Source organism: Papaver somniferum, chromosome 7, assembly GCF_003573695.1.
Source record: "Papaver somniferum cultivar HN1 chromosome 7, ASM357369v1, whole genome shotgun sequence".
NCBI lineage: Eukaryota > Viridiplantae > Streptophyta > Magnoliopsida > Ranunculales > Papaveraceae > Papaver > Papaver somniferum.
The window spans coordinates 43,485,308-43,502,963 of record NC_039364.1 but is presented as its reverse complement, the minus strand read 5'-3'; the positions used below and the strand labels follow the sequence as shown (position 1 = coordinate 43,502,963).

General features: G+C 36.2%; 1 protein-coding gene and 1 long non-coding RNA gene across 6 annotated transcripts; both read left to right on the top strand.

The window, feature by feature from the left end:
- Window positions 1-1,674: 1,674 nt before the first annotated feature.
- On the top strand, window positions 1,675-3,543 carry LOC113297131 (transcription factor TCP9-like). The gene has a single exon (XM_026545539.1). The coding sequence runs from the start codon at window positions 1,762-1,764 to the stop codon at window positions 2,908-2,910; it is 1,149 nt and encodes a 382-aa protein (XP_026401324.1). The 5' UTR covers window positions 1,675-1,761; the 3' UTR covers window positions 2,911-3,543.
- A 3,873-nt stretch (window positions 3,544-7,416) lies between these two features.
- On the top strand, window positions 7,417-11,677 carry LOC113297132. Of its 5 annotated transcripts, none has more exons than XR_003333345.1 (6): window positions 7,417-7,553; window positions 7,705-7,711; window positions 7,942-8,501; window positions 8,607-8,815; window positions 9,682-10,007; window positions 10,783-11,677. It is a non-coding gene; the product is annotated as an uncharacterized LOC113297132 (long non-coding RNA). The 5 variants fall into 5 exon arrangements; XR_003333343.1 differs by having other exon boundaries at window positions 7,705-8,014; window positions 8,324-8,501; window positions 10,783-11,592; XR_003333342.1 differs by having other exon boundaries at window positions 7,705-8,014; window positions 8,273-8,501; window positions 10,783-11,592.
- The last annotated feature ends 5,979 nt before the right edge of the window (window positions 11,678-17,656 follow it).

The following is a 17,656-nucleotide window of genomic DNA, read 5'->3' as shown; positions in this document are numbered from 1 at the left end:
CATTGTATAATTTGTGGTCTGAATACCTGACTCAAGATGATAAATGAAAGGGCTTAGGCTAAGTTTTATGAGTTAGATTTGGTTTCTAGATTAGACAAAAAAATGTTGTAATTTTTTCTCAAAGCGTTGTCTATTCTTCAACACTACTTCTCTTTCCAGATATATCTCGCACGTGAATTAGTAGCGAGATAGTTGCGTTGTATCATTTAGCGCAACCAAAATCCTAATTTTCGCGAAATGGTTCAGCGAGATTGATTTATTTTTTGATTCGACGGCTGAAATGGTTACACTGTCCTATTTAGCGCGGCCAGAGAAAACAGTTCAGCGCATCTAGATGCTAGATGAGAATTTCTTATTCTAGGTGACGTGGTCTTCTGATCTGGCATCAAGCCTTACCCTGAAGGGCTAAACAGCCAGTAGACTTTATCCTTCGGAAGTTTGATAACACCTCTAGATTTGGACGAGGATGGAGCAGAAATAGCACCATCGTTTTACTCTAGTTGCACCAAACAAATTTTAGAAGCTTCATTCCATTTGATTAAGAAGGCTATTATTGGGGCGTCACATTCCATTAAAGGGGCGTCATCTAATAGGACAAAAACGGGTCACCCATAAGTAATATCAAAAACCTCTTATCTAAAATAATTTTGTAATAACTAAACAACCCTTATTTAGTTAATTTTAATTTAATTTAATTAGATAAAAATTAAATTAATGAATTTTGTTGTGTACTTGGTAAATTCTTGGATAAAGTTTTTGTGGGAAGAAAAACTGGTCGTAAAATAAACTTCTACGGTTGGAAATAATCCAAACCTGGACGTAAAATCACTTCTAGGATTGGAAATAATCCAAACCTGGACGTAAAATCAATTCTACGGTTGGAATTAAAAGAAAACTAGACATAAAATCAGATTCTACGGTTGGAATTAAAAGGAACCTGGACGTAAATGAGCTTCTACGGTTGGAACTAATTCAAACCTGGACGTAAAGCTACATACAAATAAAATTCTACGGTTGGAATTAATCCAAACCGGAACGTAAAATCACTTCTACGGTTGGAAATAATTTAAACCTGGATGTAAAATCACTTTTACGGTTGGAATTAAAAAAAAATGGACGTAAAATCGGATTCTACGGTTGGAATTAAAAGAAATCTGGACGTAAAACTAAATGAAAATAAAATTTTACGGTTGGAATTTATCCAAACCTGGACGTGAAATCACCTACGATTTTTAAGTTTTTATTTTAGTTAAAGGATAATCTAGACATTTTGTACATGTGTTAGGATATCCCATAACCATTTTTTTGGACATTAAGAATCCAAATAGAGCCCCTCTATTGGAGTGTGACGCTACTGCACCTTCTCCATTAAAGATGGTCCCCAAAATCTTGCAACTAGTAATGGTTCACGTCAGTAATTGTGAAGAAAAATCAGGCCCACATTTCCAACCAAGAAGATAATATATGGATTAGATTACTTTTGGAAGCCATTGGGTATTGGCCATCTCAAGAAAAGTAAAACTTTGACTCAGTTGTTGGAGCTAACCGGACCCATCACTTGTCATATACATACCCCACATAGTAAGTCATTCATCGTCAGATCAACATCTTTTACACCGTTGATTATTTATATTTCATTTCCATATAATGTGGTTTCCATTTTCTAGTACTTTGTTGGTTTTCTCTGTATAAAAGTCTTCTTCTTTCCCCTTCATTTTCTACCACTTTCTATCTCTCCCGTAGAAAGAAAACAGACTTTCAATGGCGTCGATTCAGAAACAAGAACAAGTTGATCAGGAGAGTAACAGAAACAACCCACCATTAACGGTTTCACAACCACCACCACCACAAACACCGGGTGATCCGGTAACTACAGAGCAAAAAGCACAATCCATACAACAAGTAATTTCTCTGATGAAAGAAGAACAAGAAGAAGAAGTTATAGAAGATGAAATTCATGAAGCCTTACCAATTCAAAAAATTCCTCCATTACAGACAAATACACAGATAAAGAAAACGACAACAAGAGCATCAACAAAAGATAGACATACAAAAGTAGAAGGAAGAGGAAGAAGAGTAAGAATGCCAGCAACTTGTGCAGCAAGAATATTTCAACTAACAAGAGAATTAGGCCATAAATCTGATGGTGAAACTATACGTTGGTTATTAGAACATGCTGAACCTTCAATTATTGCTGCTACTGGTACTGGTACTATCCCTGCTATTGCTATGTCTATTGGAGGTACTCTTAAAATTCCTACTACTTCTCCTTCTTCAAATACTGTTAATAACAAACAAGTACTCGTTGATGTTGGTACTGCTGATCAAAACCAAACAAAAAAACGAAAAAGACCAGCAAATAGTGAATTCTTTGATATTTCAACAACAACCAGCGATGGAGTTTCAGTTTCTTCTGGTTTAGCTCCAATTAGTAGAATAACCACCAGTGCTACTACTGGGGTTATCGGAGCTGCTCAGGCTCAGCCACCACCTCAAGGGTTTATGCCTATGTGGGCATTCAGTAATCCATCAAATACTGCTGGAACATTTTGGATGATTCCACCCAATTCTGCTATTGCTACTGGTCCTGTAGTTTCTTCATTACAACCTCAATTATGGAGTTTTCCATCAACTGTTACTCCATTAGTTAATATTTCAACTAGACCAATTTCTTCTTTCATTACCATGCAACCTAGTATTATTCAACTTCATCATCCAGTAATCCCTCCTCCTGCTACTACTACTATATTTCCAAATTCACCTGTTCCAAAATCTTCAAACAAATCCGCCATGTCACCAGCTAGTTCAAGTACTCCTACAATTACAACAACTACTACTACTCAAATGCTTAGAGAATTCTCCATGGAAATTTTGGATAGACAAGAACTTCAGTTAATGGGTCGTAAATAATCATTCAATTTTTCATTATCTTCTTGTTCTGCCATTAACGACCTCTGTGTAAAACTGGCCAGAAAGTGTGAGACAGTGAAGAATTGCATGAGACACGTGTTTACCGATGGATGGTTAAAATTCACACGTGCAAGATGGGTAAAGTTTGGCGATTGTAATTTTCTTGAAAGAAATGGTGGGTCAAGATCATTGAGCACCCAATGCCTCTTCGTGCGCTGTGCTGGATGGTTGATTTTTTGTGACGTGGGAGTGGACCAATATTCAGTATGTTGTTCATTGTGAGGTTCGACGAGGGCCCGAAGGTTAGTGGACGGACCCCCTATCTTCGAGGTGGAGTTGGGTCCATTTCGGATGGTCCCCGATAAGCCAACTGTTTGCTTTTCATTATGGAGGGGACGAGGAGCTAGGCTGGCTTGCCGACACGCGTCTAGTGCTTCGCTTTACACAGGTGGGACTTGCTTATCATCTTACACTCACAACCATCAAGTATTAGTCGTCGGATTAGATCGTTAGAGCAACTGCAGTGGACGACTAAACCCAAATTTGATGTCGAGTGGGCTGGCGTAGTGGGATGGACCATCGATCAAAATTTGATTAAAGAGTAAAACTCGGACCAAATTTGGTCGGCGATTAAGACCAAATCCAAATATAGTCGGGCGTTTATGTAATGTCCGCCTACCCGACGGGCGTTGGTATAATGTCCGCCTGTAGCCGCGCGTTCGTAAAGTTAACGCCTGATGCAGGGCGTTGGTATAATGTCCGCCTGGATGGGGGCGTTGGTATAATGTCCGCCTGAATGGGGCATTGGTATAATCAACGCCTGGCATGGGGCGTTGGTATAATGTCCGCCTGGATGGGGCGTTGGTATAATCAACGCCTGACACCAAATTTGAATGGGGCGTTGATATAGTGATGAACCCAAATTTGTTTAGTTTACAAAACTTTGCTTGGGGCGTTGTCTTTATCAACGCCCCATTTTTTTTTTTGTTTGAACCCGGGCGAACGTATAATCTCCGTCCCACACACCAGGCGTTGTTATAGTTCACGTCCCATACAGGCGTTGTCTTTATCAACGCCCCATACCAGGCGTTATCTTTATCAACGCCCCATGCCAGGCGTAATCTTTATCTACGCTGGACGATGAAGCGGACTTTATATCAACGCGCGACCAAATTTACTCGTTACCCGCTACGCCACAGGACGGACTAAACCCAAATTTGATCTTTTTTTTTAGTCTTTGGTCTTTAGTTATGCTCGCACCACTGTGGACGCTCTTGGGGAACTTCTTTGTGGTCTGTCGGGTAAATAATGTGACCTACAGTGTGGGGTTTGAGGGGTTGGATGAAAAATTTACCTTTGAAATTGAAATATTTTTGTCGTGTTTGCAAATACAAAGGATGGTTGATGCTTACCACAACCAAAGATAGTGGAGGTGGAGCCATATGAGCTCTTGTTCTACCACCACCAACTACAAGAGATGTGGTTTTAAGGGCCCTTTTTTTTGTTGGTGGACCGTGAAATAAATGCAAGTATAAACTTGGACGGACTTATACAAAGATGCTTTGCTTATAACTTACCTGATTTTAACTTACTTGATTTGATGGTGAGATGGTCAATATTAATTCTCTGATTAAGAAGTTAATGTCTTGGTTGTGAGCATGTGTCATGTTGTGGTTGTATTTGAGATGCGGGAATAAATTTTAGTACTCTTTCCGTTTCAAAAAAAGTAAACTGGTTTCATGTGCAATTTACACATGAAACCAGCCTATTATTTGAAACAGAGGTAACAGACTAATAGTAGTTCACTATTTCTCGAAGGTTTGGAGTGAAATGGGTCTTTGCAGATGATGTGAAAACTAATTTGTGGGAATAGTCTAATAAGGAATGATTTTTTAGGGACCATGGTTTTTTTGAGGGGACCATGGTTTTATCAGGCCACCTTCCCTATAGTGATAAGGGATATCCTAAAACGTTGAAATGACTAACCTACCATTAACCTAATTTAATTTAAAACCAACCTAATAACCACATATATATATATATATATAACCACCACCACCTCCCACCACCACCACCGCCCACCACCGCCGATTACCACCACCACCTCAGATTATCACCACCACCAACCACCGATTGCCACCACCACCACCACCGCGGATTACCACCACCACCTCCGATTATCACCACCACCAACCACCGATTACCACCACCACCTCCTCCCACCACCACCGCCACCGCCTATTTAAGAAATGTAACAACATCAATGCAATCACAATTAAGTTCGGTTACATAATAATTTTATCGAGTATAAAAGACGCCAGCCGCAACCTGATTCTGTCATGGGACCACTCCGGAGGTATTTTCCAACAAACCCTTCACTTTAATTTGATTTTGATTGCTTCAATCGAATAGAAATCATCAAAATAGGGTTCTAATAGGAGTTACAGAGTCATGTTCGGTTAGGCCGATTTTCCAAAAAACCCTAGCTTACTAACCGAACTTCTTGAAAATGAAGAACACGAAAAACAATTCGGTTCTATTGAATTTAAAACTAAGTCACCGAACTCTCTGTTCGGTTGTTTCGCAAAAAATTTTAAAACTACAAAGTAATCGAACTCCACCCTTAGAACCGAAAAAAAACAAATCCAGTCTAACCGAACTGTGTTGTTGTGGCCACTATGTTGAGTTCCAAAATAACCGAACTTAGCCAATAGAGTTCGGTTTGTTCGCAAAAACTTTTAAAACTACAAAGTAACCGAACTTAGCCAATAGACGCTGGAACTTCACATTTTTTTTGTTTGTTAAGTTCGGTAACTTCACAATTTTATCGCAGAAACCGAACTCAGAGTTCGGTTGCTTAGCTGTTAGGTTCAAGTTTGCGAAAGAACCGAACTTTGTAAACTTATATACTCTTATATTACGTAAAGTTCGGTTAGATCAAAAGTGCATGCAGTTTGCGAACCAACCGAATAACGCTGTAACTCCTAGAAATTCTATTATTTGAGAGTTCGGTAACCTGCGTGTTTGGAACAAGTAACCGAACTACACTTTCAGATGAGTTTGGTTACTTGTTCATCTCACGGGGTAACCGAACTACAGCTTCAGATGAGTTCGGTTACTTGTTCTTCATATAAAGTAACCGAACTGTTCAAAATCCAGTTCAAACCCGGATCATTTTGAAGAATAACAAATATTTTAGGAGAGGATGGAGATGAAGAATCAGATGAGTTTTCATCATTTGAATACTCAAACTTAGTGAATTGGAAAAAAAAATTATTTTCCATGTTTTTCTCCTTCATCTTCTCTAACTCTACTCTCTCAATAATTCCATTCAACTAATAATAAACCCATCTTTTAATTTAATCTCACTAATTGTTTTTAACTAAATCATTCACCAGTCATAACCTAAAATTAATTAAGAGGGTAGATTAGGTATTAATAAATAACTAGATATGGGGTGACTTAAAATTACTTTTAATGCCTTTACCTAAAATAAAACCATGATCCCCCAAAAAAACCATGGTCCCCAAAAAATCGTTTCTAATAAGAGGAGCAAAAACATCATCAAAAAGATTTGGGAGCTTCTCCCATTTGCTATCTGGTGGACTATATGAGTGAACGTAATGACAGACTATATAAAAATGCAGATCAGTTAATAGTTTCATTTAAATACACTTTGTTCAACTGGTCAGTGCATACAAAGTTGTGTAGTGATTACTCTTTAAGCACTTTAATCTGTAATTGGGATGCAATTATAAGTTTAAAGGGAGTTAATAATTAGCTCCCTTTTGTTTTCTATTATTTGTATCTCTTAATCTCTCATCTTTTCGGTGAGGGTTAATTTTAATTAAATTTGTCCTTTTATGTCAAAAATCAAATAAATACATAGTAGTTTTCTTTTTCCCAATTAAGTTTTAGCAAGTGGCTTTTGTGGTTTGCTACTTTGTTTAGTCCCACTTGCCAGAAGAGGTTACATATCTGCTATTGTTTAAAACTTTAATGTCAAATCCTAAGAGAAAAACCAACCGACACCAAAGATGAATATGGTCGGGGTTAGCCTAACTTAGATTGAACGAAAAATGTATCGATGAAGAGGACGGATCTCATTTGGCTTTCACCAGATAAAGATCCCGACTGAAGCCAAATGTCAAAACCAAACAAACAACGTTAGGACAATTCGCACTTGGATCCAAGTTGAGTTCAGCCAAATTAACCTAATTTGAGCTAATTTCTTATGCAGGAGTATAATTAATATAGACAAATGGGTCTTAACCCCTAGTAGTTTCCTAATTTACTGATGCAAATTGTGATTTGTGATATGTACCTGTCAAAAGAAGTCATCTAACTCCTTTAAAATTTTAAACTCATAAGGCTCCACGTTGAACGGTAACCCTCACCCATTCATAGAATTGCTCCGTTGTACTTTTCCTCAGAGAAGAAAAAAACAAGGCCTTTTTTTTTTTACTAAAAAGAAGTAATTTTTATATTTATCATCCCCGAAAAAAAAAGAAAAAAAAAAACGCTACGAACAAACCTGGGTTTTCTTCTCTGGGTTTTCTTCTCTACAAACCAAGGTTTTGATCTGAAGAAAACATTCTATGTGCAGATGAGATCGTCCAGGCTTCAAACAAACCTTTCTAATGGTTTTCTTCTAAAACCCTGTTTTTTTCATTCTTTCTTCTGCGTTCTCTCAATTGATTTCTTTTAATCTTATTACAGGCTCTGCTTAGTTTAGGATTTACTTTGCTCATATTTTCAGTTTCTCTATATCTACCTCCCTGTTAAATTTTGCAGGTACAAGGTAATCAAAATTCTTGCTTCTTTTTGGTTATCGGTTTGTATTTTTCTACTTCTCTCCGTTCTACTTCTCTCCGTTTTAATTCATCATCGTTTTCCTTTTTCTTTTTTTCGATTATATACTAATGGTTTCTTTTATAGATTTTGATATGGTTTCATTCATCGCTCCGTTGATAGAATTGATTAGAATGATTGTATTTTGTTTCTTTGATGTTGTGATCTTTGACGAAATAGTACAACCAGATTAAAAAAAATATATAAACAAGCCTTATCCTTTCGTCTTCTCCAACTAGCCGTAGCAACCATGGTAAGAATAACAAAACCCGAATCTCTCTTTCTGTTTATTTTCTTATCCTAATCCTATGAATGTTGAGATGCATTCTTCCCTTTCTTCTGAAGATGGTAGCAGGATGAATCTCAATCTCATAACACGCCGCACAGTTTCCGCATCTTAATCTTTTTAGTTTTTTTTTTTATTCCTAATAACCTTGATAGTATTTCAGTGAGTGAGTTTTATAAATTTTTGTATTTCTTTTATTGATTTTTATATTGATTTTTTCCCCAGGAAACGACAATCAATTTCTTTGAGTTTTTAACCTCTCTAACTTTTAATCAGTTTCCATGATAAATCAACTTGACGTGGGAGTTGATTGTTGATCTATTGATTGGTTAGTGGAGATATATGTATTTACTGGAATCAGTTGTGGACGTCCAAGCATAAAACCAGCACATGATGCTGCTATATTCTCTCTTATCGCATCTGTGCATAGGGGCTAGGGTATTTGGCGCTTAAGGTAGGTACTATAATTGAGTGAGCTAGATTTTAACTGTTTTATAATTTTTCTTAATTATTTCCCTTGGAGTATTTTAAGTTTTGAAAGTAAAAACACATCATACAGGCCACCGAATGTTGCAACTTTGAGACCCCGGAGAGGTGGGCGTTGAAAGCATCGCCATACTGTGAACAAAGAAAGCTGGCAGGAAATGGTCCTCTCTGATATAGGTGGCCATCGAAAGCAGATATGAGACTCTGGATGGAGGAATTTAGTCAGAGTCAGATAGAACGATCTACTCTCCGATAAATGCGATTGCATTCTGCTCTATTCAGGTATATCCACAATCATTGAGATTTTATGTACCCCTGGATAGAAAGGGCATGCAAATTGTAAGGTTTCAGTTCTGTGCTCCACAATACTACTTCTGTGTACTTGGTCTAATTTTAGATAGATATATTTGGCATCCATGGTCTTTGTAAATGAAAAAATTAGAGAAAACAAGAAAGTATTATCTTTGCTGCTAAATGGGTTCCATATAACTGATCCATGGTCCTTAGAACAATTAGTTTAAGAAAAGCAATAAAAACGAAAAATATGTGAATCAAAAACGGAGAACCAATTTCCAATTTTCTATAGGCTATATGTGCTGGGACTTGGATGGATTGTTATGACCTTATATGTATTGTTACAGGTAAACAAACAGGGATGTCTATTCAAGTGCAGTTCAGTCATAAAAATTCGAAATAGAAATCATACTGGCATTTACTGATAGATTATATGATAAAATTGATGTTTCAGTTCTTCGGCTATTCTTGAATTATTCTTGAAAAGTATATCTCAGTCAACCGAAGAATGGTACAGTTAATTCAAGTTATGTCCCATATTATACATTTTAATAGCTGTACTTTTAGTCCGATAATTGGGAGTAATAAAATGACTTCTTGCACCAACAAGTTTTTTTAAAGGATCCTTATATACTTACAAGGGTGAATACCAGGGTGAATACCAGGGTGCATTTAAAGTTGGACATTTTTAGATAACAGGAACTGTTGCATCTGGCAATATTTTCTCTGACTGTCTAACAATTAGTTTCTAGCAATATTAAAAGCTTCAGGCGGAACCACAATTTTGGATGCAGCGGTGACATTATTTTTTCCCGACTTTCTAACTATTAGTTTCTTCTCTTTCGTAATTGTAGATTGCTAGAGATCAAGGTTGAACTGCAATTTTGACCGGAATAACATCATTGTCGTCGATCCTTCGACTCAAGAAGACAAAAACCTGCAAGTAACAACAGTCATCTTAATTTTATCCACCTTTAAATATTCTCGGCTATCACATATAATATTTTATGAATTTATACCCAACAAGGGAGAGGGCTGACTGTAATTCATGGGGCAGAATGTGAAAGAAGTATTTATTTAGATGAATTGTTCTGCGTGCCAAGCAGGACATTGAAGGGTTCCATATTTGGAGGAACCAAACCTTGCTATGATCTTCTTATCATGGTCGAAAATGAATAAGGTACATGGTATGCTTTCTAAATACTGAATGCTAATTGTAAATCTGATTGGCATGAAACCGAATAAGTATAATTGAAGTGATAGAGCTCAGGCAGTCCATCTTGATGATTAATGACTCACGAAGTTCAACTGCGTGCTATAAATGAAACAATTAAAATACTTAAGAATCTATAAATTGTGATCCACATTTGACATAAAGCCATCTCTCTGGTGCTTAACTGAAACTGTAAAAGCCATTAGCTTAAAATCAGAATGAGAATTAAAATGATAACTTCTTATAATTTACTAGGTCATCTTTCTAAGCTAGCACATGCTCCTAAACTTCTTGTTTGGTTTATGTGTTTTAATCTCTAAGCTACATTAAGTCTATTTTTAGGTAACTATTGTTGTTGTTCACTGGAGCAAGTTGGTTCAGTCTTTCTTTCTTTTTCTCTCTTCTCTTCTCCTCCTATGTAACTATCTTTCAGTTTTTATAAAATTAAAGTAAAAAAATGATGGTTGTGGAGGTGACCTGGAGCATGCTCCACAACCTACAAAGATTTAGGGCTTTCTTAACAATGCTTTAACTCATTACCTAGGTCACCAGGTGTTTTTTTCTTTTCATGATACAAATACATGCAAAGTAATTATCGTTATAGTCCACAAATGATCCTTTCTCAGTTGAAGAGACAGAGTATAATTGCATTATGGTGGTGCTTTTCATCGTCTCAATGTTTTCTTAAATGTCATTTTTATATGCTTCTTCATGTTATAATTGTTTATATTTTTCATGGCAGTTCAACAGCATGATGAGTACGATATCTCAGAAGTAGTTTAGCGAGACCAGTGTTCATTTTGTTGTCAAATGGGAAAGTGCATATGAAGAATGGTTGACCCCTAACTAATCGAAACACATAATTTCTATTATACTCTCATCAAGACACAACTTTAATAAGATTACAGAAATGGGGACTTAGGGGAAGCCGAGCTTTACCAAATCATATCGGGACTGGGGAGAGGCGAAGACGAGCTTTACCAAATCAAATGGTAACTTGGGCGAGGCGAAGCCGAGCTTTACCAAATCAAATGGGAACTTGGGAGAAGCCGAGCTTTACCAAATCATATCGGGACCGGGGCGAGGCGAGGCGAGGCGAAGCCGAGCTTTACCAAATACAAAATATGGTTCAAAGTAAGAGACACTGATGCATTGTATTTGTAGTTTGTAGTTGTAGATTGAATTGGTGAACCAAGTTTGAGAAGCTGCCCGGACGTAGCACGGGCACAAAATCTAGTTAGAATAACGACCATATGTGGTTATCCGACGGTCAATTCCGTGATTAGATTCAAACGGTGGGAAGGGGCCTAATTCTATCACTAGGATACCTGAGGGGTGTGTTTGTGAAAGCGCCCACACACATACTGTCAGACAGGATGCACCGGGGGAAAAATCCCTCCCCAAAGCGTGCTTGGGATATTAGCCCATGATGTTCTATCATTGTGTTCGAAAAATGGTGAAAACCCGGTTTAAACATTGAACCATGTTTTAATTATAGACTTGAAAATAGTTCAATTGGGCATCCTTTAAAACAAGGAGTGATATGGTCCAACTTGTATATCTAATATGTTTTTCTTTAGCGATAAAAAAAAGGTATCCAACAACTGTGATTTTAATCTTAAGAAAATATAAAATAAGATATGCAATTACTTATAATTAATAAGTAATTTAATTTGATTTGTCCAACATGAAATGACGAGAATACCGAGTACACCACAATTTATTCAATATCAACTTATACAAACAAATCTTGTATCACCTTACCGAAACGATAACAACCAAAATATTATATCAACAATCCTATAGAAAAAAAATTATATCAACAAGGTGTAATTCGTAAATAGCAGAGTTCCAAAGGAACTAACTATGAAACTACCAAGTTAATTAACGTACAAGTATGATTGCGTAATGACAATAATCTCTAATTGCTCACATACTCCAACCAGCTAGACGATGTGTGCTAAGATGATTCAACTAGGAAATCGGGGAATAAATCGGTTTCAAAGAAAATGTAACTCAATAGAAAATTTCTTCTCAATTTATATGATTAGTGCTTGATCCGCTTCTTCATAGAACTCTAAATTTGTTGATGATAAATCATTTATAGTTTTGTTGATTATATGTGGATATAATCTTCTCTTTGTTGTAGGGCCTGCATCCCATAGATGTGCGGCCCATATATATAGTTAGGGTTTACCTTTCCATGTATTTAAAGGATACTATAGCTATGTAATAAGGTTGGTCCATTATCAATAGAAATGTCTTCTATGCCTCTATCTCTTTCTCTTCCTATAATTCTACTGCAAAACGTTATCATGCACGATGCTATACCGAGGAGCTATATCGGATTGATTGATTTTTTCTACACAGATTAACGTCAAGCTAATGTGGAAATCGCTGGAATCAAATCAGATAAGTTGGATTTGTTTTGTCCTACAAATATTTTTTTCCCTTCTTTTCCCTATTTTTGATTTTGGCTAAATCAAATATATCTTATACAAATACAGATCCCATGATCATCAATCGGTTGATTATATTTTATATTTGTGTCTGTATGTCTATTACAGCGTGATTAAATTTTGATTAAATTTTCTTTTTTACGATACGTATTCATCTGTTACTGTTAGTGCGGTAAACGACATAATTTTCATTTATCAACAAATATCATTGCAGATCCCATATTTGTTTGTTTTGTTTTTGGATACTTATTCCTTTCTGTGAATATCAAAAGCGACGCCACAAAAAGTTTGCTGATTGAATGGATAAAAGCAAAAAAAAGAAAAAAAAAAAAATTCGCATCCTTTGTTCCATACTTTAATCAAATATGATTATTGAAAATAGACGTTTGTGGATCTAGATTCCGTGAAAGAAAATGTCCACTGAAAGTCTGTTCGTGTTTCCCAGGAGAAAGGAAACTGTGTGAAAGAATCTTACCACCCGGTCCAGTCCGGTCCAGCCCGATCCGGTCCAATCCACCCGATCCGGTCGGTCCGGTCCAGTCCATCCCACCCGATCTGATCCAGGCCAGCCAGCTCAGTCCAGTTCCACCTTGTTCCAAAGTTGTGTCCTGTTCCACTTGGTTCGGGGATGTGGACGACCAGGGTTGCTCCAGTTTTGTGTATGCACAATGGGAACCAAAGTTTGAGGTATGTAACTATAACGTGGTTTTTACATCGACTATTTACTAGGCTTATTTATTTGTTTTTAAGACATGCTTAGTATTGTTTATCTTTGTCTTAAAATAAGTCTGCATCATAGAAATGGTCAATTTAAATTGTTGATCTAGATCATTAGAAATTTTGGTCTTAATGCTATTTTGTTCTCTTGAATATGATATTGGATAGAGTTGAATGGTGTCTTTTGTTCAATTGGTTGTACCAACTCTATTTCAATGTATTCATTTGGGGTTTAAAAGGACTTAAACACCATTATTGTGTACTTGGTATTTTTCTCCCAAATTTGAATGTTCCTTGAAATGTATCCACTTGCTCGACTATTAATATGTCAGTTGTTTCAAAACATACGTTCAAATAAAATCACATGTATTCCAATTTTTGTGGAAGAACTCACAAAAGATGATATGAGTCAGAAAATTTTCATTTCTCTACTTCATCCATAATACTAACGAACCGGTATATGTTGAAGTATGACAGCAAGAGAATTAACTATTTTTAATAATATATTCAACCTAAAGTAAGTGGTTGACATGTGTAGTGAGATTCTCTTGGCCTATTGAGATAAAGAAATTTCTCAAATTAAGCTAAATGTAGCAAAATTGAAAATGGAAAGAACCCCAAAGTGATAAGGGTTAGACGTAATGACTCATGTAAAGCATGTGAAAAGGGACATATATATCATGAGACGGAAATGTATTTTTCCCAATACTAATGAACCAAAGTACCGGTATCAGTTGAATATGGGATGAAGCTAAGATATAATTCTAGTCCCATCATAAATGAAATAGTTGGAAATGCACCTGGTCATAGGTGTTGATATATACAATGTAATGTTTATCATAGTAGCAACCAATTTTCACATCAACTTTAATGGCAACAAGAACTTTGCCTGGCCAATTAACTATCTTATTCAATTGAACTAGATCATATATCTGCGCTTATGGAATGCAAAAAGTACATCATTTCCAAGAGACATATATCCTCTAAAGCACTTGAGATATCTCTGGATGAAACGTAACATATATTCACTCTAAAGTAATTGAGGTGAATCTGACTTTTGTTACGTAATAAGGCCACACCACTTATTAAATCTCTTAAGACTCAATGTCTAACTGATTGTGGTTTTTCTCCCACTAATTTAAGGAATATACACTAGTTTTTGAACTAATTCTTTATAATTTGACTACGATGATTAGATCATTGAGCGAAACATTGCTCAAAACTTTGTTTCCAAGATGGAACAAAGATTAAAAATCGTAAAATCTCTACATGTACCGAGAGATAATCACACCTTGGATATCATGTGGAACCTCACAATAATGAGAATGTAATTGATTGCATATTTTATAATCTCTAATATATTTGGAAGGAAATATATTTTAGAGAAACTAATGAGTCAATCTAGTGAAATGTAAATCACTATAGTATTTGGATTATTGAATTCATATTGACTCCGACGATGAAATGTTGGAAATAGACTCATACATTCTTTGGGCATAACCATAAAGAAACTTTGGTTTTGTCATGATGATTGTTTTGAAATAACTCATACAAACATCACTTTATTTGAGTGAACGAAAACAGGAAAAAGATTGACAGAATGCGAAATGACGGCATATCTCTCAATAAGTGTTCTCTAAAGAACTAGATGCACAACCCCCCTTCCCATTATGCTTTTAAGTAAGGAAGCACATCAATCATTTTTACAAAGTCTATTTTAAAAAGGATTGAGACCGTCCGAAGATGCAAATGGTAAACAACCTATATTACAAAGAAAACGAGGTGAAATTTAGAAAAATATTCATGCAGAATGCGGACCATTAAAGTGACTTATGGGTCTGATGAATGTTTTGACATTTGAACTAGTTATAGTTCCCAAGAAATTTTGCGTATGGAAAACTACTAGCACTTGTATTACATGTAAGGGCTCACCACCCATTGTAAATTCTAGCGAGTGTACATCAAAAGGATTTGATGAATATTGCATGTTTAATAGGATCAAAGTAAAGCACCTTATACCCATTGGTCTCTCACAGACTACCATCAAATGTTACAGATGATGTCTAAGGAATAGGTTATGCGTACTAACCTACCTTTATTGCTTTGGGGATATGCAATATTACACGCATCTTTACTTATATAGTTTTTAGACCCCAATATTAGTCAATTTTTTTTTGCGTACCAGTTGGTAACTGGATTTAAGCCTGACATTTGTGTTCTTGCGCATTTTTGGTTGCACTATACATGTGCCATTACGATTCCACATCGTACTATGATGGGTCTTCAAAACTGTTAAGTAGTTATGTTGTAAATGAGTTCCCAAAAATTATCCGCATTTTTAAAACCTTTGGCAGGAGAACTCTTACCGCTAGATTTACGGGTTGTCATTTTAATGAGACAGTCTTCCCGTCGTTGGGGGAGATAAGAAAACGTATTTTCTAAGGGAACGACAGGAATTGTCGTGATGTGTTCCACTGTGTCTCATATTGATTGTTGTACTCCACAAATGTAAATGTGAAGTGACAAAGAATAATCGATGCCAGAAAGTGCACTGATATCGGAAACATGACAAGATCACACATACCGGCTGCAAATATTCCTGCAATGTTAGAAATCCTCAGTATGGGGTATACCATAAACTAAGGTGTTGCAACTACACTTGGTGGAAGTGTAGTTCCGGCCGTGGCTCCATAAAGGAAGATGGAGAGACCACCAAGTTCGATCAATGCTCACCTAGAAAGTAAGTATATGAGTAAGGCACAAACTAATTTGTATCATTAATTAAATCATCTCATTTGATTGTCTATGACTATGTCCATGAATCAATACTGGAGGATGTTCCAAAGTTTTAAATGATTCTAGAGAACAATGACATCCTAACGGATTATGAGAATGCACATGAGTCAATGGAAGGATCATGCGTGCACAGTGGTGATATAATCCATAAATAGTTTCTCAAGAAGTAGAGCACAATGAGATCCAACCACGCTTTATTTTGATTAATTTCAAATAAATAGCGTATTTGGCCTATGCAATCCAGGTAGAACTTAGTTCTTTGACAAATATACAGGTATTTGGTATGGTAGTGCTAACCAACCTAGTATAAATCCTGTGGGACATACATGATTAATTTGTCACAAAGCATAATGAGAAGAAAGCAGTCTTAAAGTATAAAGACTCTCCTTGTGGCGCGAGGTTTCTCACAAAGCCCTGGAATTGTTCTCTTGTAATGAACTTTATAGTGTTCCGCTACTTAGTTAGCTTGGTAATTTCAAAAAGACTTGAAATGCAGCATATGTATGTGGTTTTTACGTATCTCTGAAAGAATCAAGAGATAGAAGATATTTGCAAAAGTGCATGATGGCCTTTTGCTTCCCAAATCGAATGACTTTAAACCACGGAGTGTGTTTGCAGTTACACTGGAACACTCACTTATTGATTTAAACAATCAGGCGGATGTGGTATACCCGTCTAAGTGACTATTTGATTGGGAAGGGATAAACAAGTACAATTTTGTACCATGAGTATTTAATAAGTTCTTGATTCAGAATTATAGCTATCTATGTCAACGATATGGACATGATAAGTACTCTTAATGGAATAAGAGATCTTACAAGCTATTTAAAATCTGAATTTAAGATCAAAATCTTGGGAAATCTCGATCTTATCTATGTTCTGAACTAGAAGACTGAGCTTGTGGTATATTATTCCACCAGTTTTTATATATCCATTGTCAGGAAATTTAACAAGCATATGCATCCTGCTAGCACTCCCATGATTAGTCGAGTTTCAAATGTACATAAATGACGAATTCGTCTAAAGGAAGATGACGAAGTTGTGTCGGAAGATGAACTTTCTTTATCTAAGTATAATAGACGCATTATTGTCGACCAAATGTTACATCCTCAGTGAACTTGTTAGCTAGATATAGCTCAGCGCCAACGCAACGTCATTGGAATGATATAGTGAATGTAATCATGTACTTAAAGGTAACCATTGACATAAATTTGTTTTATCCCTACAAAGACATTAAAAGGAATATCAATGAAAGTGCAATCCAAAATTTGTTGATTATGAAGGAACAATAATCTCTTCTCCAACGAAAGTAATCAGGGGAGATATGGTAGATTATTTTCTAAGTCATTACCAGTATTCAGTTTCGAAAAATACATGACTGAAGAAACTGTCTGGAAAAACTTTGGAAAGTAATCAGGAGGAGACGCCGACATCAGGGGAAGGATCCAAGGATATGATGTCGACATATTTTACTTCGAAATTGAAGTTGTGTTGTACTCTTTTTCCCTTCAATCGAGAATAGTTTTTCCCAAAGGGTTTTGTTACTCGACAAGGTTTTAGCGAGACAACACTAAAAGCATCAAGTATGTTAAACGTTGAATACATAAAGATCACGTTGATATTACTGAAATATTATAATCAAAT

Bases quoted from the DNA above. Each gene is read 5' to 3' on its own strand.
- LOC113297131 (XM_026545539.1), top strand. From the start codon at position 1,762: ATGGCGTCGATTCAGAAACAAGAACAAGTTGATCAGGAGAGTAACAGA.